Here is an 8,350-nt window from a genome sequence, read left to right as displayed (position 1 = left end):
AAAAATATTATATGGAATTGAACGAAAATGAAAATTTGCTTGATAATTCAACTACGCTTGTTGGAGAACAATAAAAACACTACACTCAACAAGCCACCAATAAAACTCAACTGCCTAACCTATAACCAAAGTCTCCTTTTAATTTGTTTTAAAAAAAAGCGCTTGACAAACTTGCCCCGTATGCCGAAGTTGCCCCGGTTTCCCCTAATAGTTAAGAAGTTCTGCTTATATAGTTAATTCATATAATTATTATATAAATTCACATATTAAAGAAATGATGTGTTGTATAAATTAATATAATTATAATTAAATTTAATTATATTAATTAACTTTTAATTATATTGTATTGTTTTGAAAGTATATAATTACATAGTTTTTTTCTCAATACAATCTTTGTCCTACATAATTTCATTACAATTCACCTCTGTTAAGTCAACACAAAGGTATCAACTGTAGTACAGTACATTTCATTGCGAACAGTGACACATGAAATGTACTACAGTTGATATCTCTTGTCTCTCTTAATGACACAGTAGAATCTCATTGAGTCTGCTTCCTTGTTTAGTGCTTCTGGGCTTGAAATAAAATCGATTACTAAAATTCAATAGTGTTCATAATTGTGACGTAGTAAAATTGCTTAGAGTTTTACGTTAATGATCTCTTCTGTCTATTCACATTATTTCATAGAAAACACGACAATAATTAGCAGAAGTGACGTTTTTCAGTGGAATATGAGTATAAGCCGCCTAAATCAAGTTGATCAGGTTTGACATGGGGCATTCTATCCCTCAACTTCACCTTTCACCCGTTTTTACCTTCTTCCTCTTTTCATATTCTCGTGTCGCTTCTGACAGGTTCGAATTGTTAAGTAAATCCTAGCCAAACCCCCTACAAATTCGGCCAGGACAATGCTACATTTCAATTTTTACAATTGTTAAAGGTTATTTAAGATGTTATTATCACATTAATTTTATTTCTAATTTTTCAGAAATTAACTCGAGAACAGAAAAACTGCTAATAAAACAGAAACAAACAATACTACAGAACAATGAAGAAAACTTGTATTAGCGACTACCTGTCTCATCTTTTTGAAAAATTGGGAAGAATTATTGCTCGATATCCCTTTTGCTTTATTATTTCATCGACCGTACTATCAGTTTTACTTTCTGTTGGAATATTTCATCTGAAAACCATAGATGACATGGATTATCTTATACTTTCTGACAGGGGAAAAGTGCTGAAAGATAAAGAATTTATTGAAAATACGTTTCCTATGAATACATCCGAGTATTATGACATATTTAGAATGACTCAACGTCCTCGATCGGCAATCCTTTTTGTCCAAAATAAATTAGGACAAAATATGTTGCAAAAAGAAAATTTACTCGAAATTCAAGTCTTAGACAAAATTATAAAAAATATAACTGCTATTGTAAATGGGAGGGTAATAAATTACAGGGATGTTTGTGGAATAGTCAACGAGAAATGCTTTGAAAATCCAATAATAGATGCAATGCCTGAAATGGATGATATCCTTTCTGGTAAGAAGAAATTGAAATTTCCAATAGACATGGATCCGGTCACTTACACCTATCAAATATGGATGATGAATTTGGGTGGAGTAAAATATGACAATGAAGGATACGTGAAAGAAATAGAGGCCATGAGATTAATTTATTCAATTGACGAATCAGATTTGTCTAAAGCAAATTGGATTAAAGAATGGAAGAAAGAATTCCTGTCGAAAGTACAAAATATCAAATTTCATTCAATTGAAGTATATCCATGCTCGTTGCTAGCAACTGAATTAGACTTACAACCACTTTCTGATGAAATTGTGCCACTGATAAGTGTAGCTGTTATTATAGTCACTATATTTTGTATAATGACTTACACGACAAATAATTGGATAAGGAGTAAACCATGGATGGGAATTGCTGCTACGGTTTCTGCAGGTTTAGCAATTACTTCTTCATTTGGATTGATGGGTGCTTGTGGAATTGATAATATATGCTATAATATTACCTTACCGTTTCTAATTTTTGGTAAGTAAAAGTTCAGATATATGTAGTTTAATATATTCATATACCTTGATATATTTAAAGTAATTTCATTTCATTTACAGCTACCGAAATAGATGATGCCTTTGTGATAATAGCGAATTGGAGAATTACCAATGTTAAAGATTCTGTACAAGAACGAATGGCGAAAACCTTTTCAAAATCAGCTCTTTCTATAACTATAACGACTTTAACAAATATTTTATCTTTCTGCATAGCGATGACTGCAGAATTTCCAAGTGTGAGGATATTCTGTTATTATGCTACTGCTTGCGTGTGTTTCACTTATTTCTATCAAATTACGTTCTTCGGAGCTTGCCTAGCTCTTAGTGGATACAGAGAAGAAAGAGGTCTTAATGCATTTACATTTACAGATGTCAAAGGTATGTTCGTACTTTATTTGCATTTATTAAATACTTTACTGCTTATAATATAAATAGTTTGAAAATAGAAAATTAGGTTAAGATATTCGTTTTCTTTTAATTTGAGAAAAAGATGTATTAATATTTTATAAATAAACCCGAAATGTTGCCCATTAGTGGGATATTTCATAAAACCACTGGCGGGTTCGTGCTTCACCACGTGGGATTTTCGGGGTTTCATCATAGAAAGTCTTTGTTTGACCTTGTGTTAAAGATTAGTCCACTAATCTACCTTAAAAATATTTTAAATCTCGTACTATTATATTAATTTATTTTTGGTATGTTAATGTAAATAACAGATTTTGTGGTTGACTACATTGATTACACTTATAAAACTATACTTGTGGAACTCAAAATCATGTATAAACAGTGTTTGTGGCACCCGTGCCATAAAGGCGTGTCATAAACTGTGTTTATACGATTTTGAGTTCCATAGGTATAGTGTTATTGTCTAACCACAAAATACCGTATGAGGATTCGTTTATATCAATAATTAAAGATTATGGCATTTATGGGAATTGGCACACGAGCGAAGCGAGTGGGCCAATTCCCATAAATGCCATAATCTCCTCTACTGTAGACTAATTGCATATTATACTATTAAATGTTATTTTAAACTTTTTATTTTTAGAAAAATCCAACGAGTACAAATCAAAAGAAGAAAATCAATTCATTTTTATGAACTTCTTCAGAGATTATGTGGCTGAATTTATTTCACATCCTATAACTAAAGTTTCTGTTATTTTTCTATACATCGTTAATCTTGGTATGGGTATTTGGGGAGTGACATTTTTAAGAGAAGGAGTAAACCTCTTCGCACTTTATCCAAGTTATTCGAAAATAACGAAAGGATATAAAATAAATTATGAGTACTTTACAGAATTTACGTTTCCTGTACAAATTGTCATCAATAAAACACTAGATTACTCAAAGGAAGAAGTTCAAAAATCGATTGAAAGTTTGATGTTGAAATTTCAATCTCACCCGAATGTCGCTGGATCGGAATTTGATGTGTCCTGGTTAAAATATTACAAAGAATTTCAGAATCATCCAATATCAACATTCACCATGAGGGGTTACGACTTGACAGAAAAACAAGATTTCATCGATGGACTTCGCAACGTGTTTTTGAGAATTGGTGCAGCCAAACAATTTTCATACGATATAATATTTAATCATAATTACACCGAGATTACTCACAGTCGGTTTTTTGTAATGACTAAGAATGTTTTTCATGGAAAAGTTGAGCATAAAGTAATAAATGATCTATGGGAAATTGAAGAAGAAATCGAGTTACCCGTCATTGTTCATTCATATTTTTCTCCATTTGTAGAACAAGGTATCATCATTAAACGAATTACTTTACAAATATTTTGGCTAACAGCTCTGTTAATATTTATTGTTTTTATTGCATTCATTCCTAATGTCACCTGCGCCATAACTGTAGCCATCTGTATTGTTTCCATAATTGTAGAAACTGTTGGATACATGACTTTCTGGAACGTAAATCTCGACATTATTTCCATGATGATTATAATACTTTGTAACGGATTTTGTGTAAATTATCCCACACACATGTGTTACGCTTTTATTACTTCACCACATTCGAAAACAAAAGAAAAGCTGAAGGAATCTCTTTATCACGTTGGTTTTCCTATACTTCAAGGTTCCATCTCAACAATTTTAGTATTGTTAGTATTCCTGTGTAAAGATGTATACATATATACAACATTCGTAAAAATTGTAATTCTTATATCGTTACAAACGTTATTCCACGCTGTATTTGTAATTCCTGTAATTCTTACTATAATATCCTATGCCTTTGAAAAGAAAAATAATGGTAATAATTGTTCTGAAAAAGAATATTACATTGTTGGTAGCATCGAGAGTGCAATGTGAATATTTCTATTTTCAAATATACAGAATGTCTCGTAACTCTGCCGTAAGAGTTATGTTAATCCACGTTTTTTTTTTTTCTATAGATGCTTAATAAAGAGGGACGAACTTAATTTATTGTAATAATGGATATCAACAAACAGCAGGAACTTACCAAAGTGTTTAATAAGCTACATATAGATTTCTGTGTGTAGTTAATGGAAAATCATCAAGAAGTCTATGGATATAAAAGGAATTAATTCATCTATAAAATAGTAAATAAAGATCAAGATCACTCCAATGTTTCAGAATAGGAGTACCAGTATTAGAACCACCATTGTATGTATGAATCATCTGAGTCCACATTATGGTTCCTGCATAACAATACATCAACCATTGTTGTTTATTGTAATTTTTTTACCTTGAAACGTTCAATTGAAAATTGACATTATCATAATATAAAATACGTATTTCCTTTTGTACATCGCGTCTTTTTATGAGGTTTTATTATATTATTATTTAAACTATACACTATATTATTATATGTATATTCAGAATACTACGTTAAGATTTTACCTTATTGGATATTTATGTTTGTAGTAAATTTTTGTATTAGCAAGGAATAAAATTATATTTTATTTTAATGTTTATTTATTTGTTTTAAAAATATATATTTTGGCCAATCGGACTATTTCGGTGTTTAGAAAAGAATAAATGAAAGTTCCTTTAAGTTTCTTTGAATAATTTATAATTTTGCTGCCCATATCATTTCCATATCCAGTTTTAGCTTTTTAACCTTGTTCTCGAGATTAACAATGGACAGACAGACATGTAGACAGATGCCAGTGAAAATTTATAAGTCGTCAAATTTTGAATAATTGCAGCAATGAAAAAGATCCTTCACATAAATATTAAACAGTAAAGAAACTAAAACATAACCCTTGGAAATTCCTTTGTTAGATATAAAATAATTTCAAATAGAGTAACTTACTTTTAGATAATATTTGATAAATATGATAATTGCCATCACAATGTCGTTTCTCACAGACTTATATTTTTACTTTCTCCGCTCTGTTATATATAACAGAGGGAAGTATGGCGATCGGTCAAATGACCCATTAAAATCTTTACATTTATTTAGACTTGGGTCCATTAAACGCTGTGAAGTGCAAAAGATTCGTGGGGTAATTTCTGTTTGTATAGGTGTTAGTGTGTGTGGGGGGAGGCACGATTTTTTTTACCTTCTTTCAAGCTTAATAACTACTATGCTTTTTATAAATTTTGAAATTAGGGAGATATAAATTTTGGTGGTTAAAGGTCGAAGGAGTGGGGAGATAAAAGCAGTCGTGTGTTGTATTTGGAGTAGGGTTGATTTAATGACGATTTTACTCATTATTAGCATTTACAATTTTTAAAAATTCCCATCCCTACTCTGAAAATTAGCCTTTTTACCATTTTATAATAGTTAAAATATAAAATTTTTTAAAAATAAAATATGATAACAGATGGCATCACACATGCATTTTTAAATACTCGTTGCTTGTTTATATTATTCTTACTAATATAATTAATTAATAAATCTCGTATAATAATAATAATTATTACTATTATTGTATTGATCTTAGTGTTAAACGATTTATTTATTAGGCTGCAATTTTTTAAAATAGCAAACCTATAAACTCTGACACTTTAGTCCGTCTGTCTTTTGTTAATGTGGGGAATGACGTTAGACATTTAAAAGTCGAGACAAAGTAATAAAAGACTAGCACGACTCTTTATATAAGACAACGCGGTTTCAGAAGATTTAATAAGGTTTATATTTTATTAATCTTACATAAACATTTATATATTCAAAATTTTAAATATATTATAATTAGTTAATCTTGCTTCTTATTGTGTACTTTCAAAAATTGCATTAATACGTCATTTTTTCATTTCGTCATAATGTTTAAGGCCGATTGTAATGTTTTTAGTGATACAAGCTGATGGCGTAAGAAGTTTAATGTGACTTTTTTCTACTAGAATCTCGGTTAAGAATTTTCAAACTCGAATGAAATAATTTTATACAAATTTACTAAAACTTTTATAATTAGCAAGTAGAAAAGTACCGCGGACTATAAATTATAGTTTCTCTCTTTATCTATTACTAAAGCTATTTGTTGTAAAGAAAAAAGTGCTTTCTCTAAACTAGAGTTTTATTTAATTTATAATAAATCTTTTAGGTATGTCGAATTCTCCTGGATTCTGTATAGGGGAGATCGGGGCAACTTCGGCATGCGGGGCAAGTTTGTCAAGCGCTTTTTTTAAAAAACAAATTAAAAGGAGACTTTGGTTATAGGTTAGGCAGTTGAGTTTTATTGGTGGCTTGTTGAGTGTAGTGTTTTTATTGTTCTCCAACAAGCGTAGTTGAATTATCAAGCAAATTTTCATTTTCGTTCAATTCCATATAATATTTTTTTTCCATTTATATTGAATTGGCAGGTTTTGTTATAATTCCATGATAACGAAAGTTACTTTTCCTGTTAGAAGGATGTAACTTCAACTTATTCACGTGGCCAGATCGTGGCTTGGCATTCTGTTCTCAGGGTTGTACTTAATGTTTCGAAATCATGACTAGCGGGGTAAGATCGGCAACATAAAGCCACATTAGAAGCAAAGGATAAAAATCAAACAGATGATAAATGAAAACATGTTTGCATTTGTTATTCATGTATATATGTCTTTGAACTTGCATTTCGTTGTAATAATATTAAATGGGTGTTGGATTTGTATTTCTTTGTTTTAATAGTGAATTCCAACTTATACATTGTTAATAACATAATTTTATATACGTGCCTATCTTGCCCCATTACTGTTGCCCCTATACCAGGGGCAACTTTAATAAAAATAATTAAAATAATTACAACTTTACAAAAAGAGAGAAGTTGCCGATCTTGCCCCTATACCCGGGGCAACTTCGTCAATTTCTCTCTTCTTGTAAAGTTGTAATTATTTTAATTATTTTTATTTCCAAACTGATTTTAACCAGTTCTATAGTAAGGTAACATTCCAATAGACAATATGCAAAGCTTTTTTTTCAGTTTACAGTAGTATTTATTACACAAAATTTAAGTAAAGCTTAACATGCCGATCTTGCCCCGATCTCCCCTACCTAGAAGATGCCACTTATGTACTGTACACCCATTTCACCATACCAAACGATTAGAGTCTTTCTCGAGATTGTCTTGGTCTTCCACATTCTCTCCACCCCTCACAATATGGACACCTCTTTCTCTCTTTTATCAAACCTCGTAAATAATTTCGGAACCCCACAGAAACATTGGCCTTTTACTTTTTTCTTCCTCTTTCTTTCTTTCCAGAAATTTTATCTTCGACGATAGTTTATACAAAATTATCATGCGTAATAATATGACCTATAAATTTACTTTCTGTTTCCTTATTTTCTGAATCTCTATTCACTGTACAAGTTTGTACTTCTGTTGATTCAGCTAAAAACTTTACATTGTGTGTATTTTACTCGGATACATTTAATAAGACTTTATTAATTTAAAAAAAAAATGGTTTATCTGTGATCAAATACGATATGCAATTAAACGACCGTGAAATTTGGAAATACAAACTGAACCACGTGTTCCTACTAGAGAGACGTGGTGACGACGAAATCTCATGACAGCCATAGCCAATTATAGCGATTAATCGTTCCTGTTTTCATATACAGTGGTACCTCAGGATACGAAATTAATCCGTTCCGAAACTGAGATCGTATCATGAAAATGTCGTAAGGTGAATCATTTTTCCCCATACGATTACACGTAAAACCAAATAATTCGTTCCAACGCGAAAAACATACTCAAATTAAAGCCAAGTAATACATTAAAAAAATAACTGTAGTAAGAAAAACAAATGAAAAATGCGAACTAATGTAACGTCGTATGGTGAGTTTTTGTTCGTATCGTGGAGCAAAAATATGTTCGAATTTCATGTCGTATCCTG

The 8,350-nt window shown here is 30.7% G+C and overlaps 1 protein-coding gene across 1 annotated transcript in view; it reads left to right on the top strand.

Annotated features, from left to right (window-relative positions):
• The window catches only part of LOC111615959 (patched domain-containing protein 3-like), a 15,128-nt gene extending 10,156 nt beyond the window's left edge, over nt 1-4,972 (top strand). Inside the window, exons 2-4 of the mRNA XM_023357393.1 lie at nt 989-2,045; nt 2,126-2,443; nt 3,114-4,972. Of these exons, the coding sequence (XP_023213161.1) occupies nt 1,049-2,045; nt 2,126-2,443; nt 3,114-4,381 (2,583 nt within the window). The 5' untranslated portion in view covers nt 989-1,048 and the 3' untranslated portion in view covers nt 4,382-4,972. The remainder of the gene's footprint in view (nt 1-988; nt 2,046-2,125; nt 2,444-3,113) is intronic.
• The last annotated feature ends 3,378 nt before the right edge of the window (nt 4,973-8,350 follow it).

Source organism: Centruroides sculpturatus, unplaced genomic scaffold (genome assembly GCF_000671375.1).
Source record: "Centruroides sculpturatus isolate CEXI.00-Female unplaced genomic scaffold, Cexi_2.0 scaffold2502, whole genome shotgun sequence".
Classification (NCBI taxonomy): Eukaryota; Metazoa; Arthropoda; class Arachnida; order Scorpiones; family Buthidae; genus Centruroides; species Centruroides sculpturatus.
This window is presented reverse-complemented; position numbering and strand designations above follow the sequence as displayed.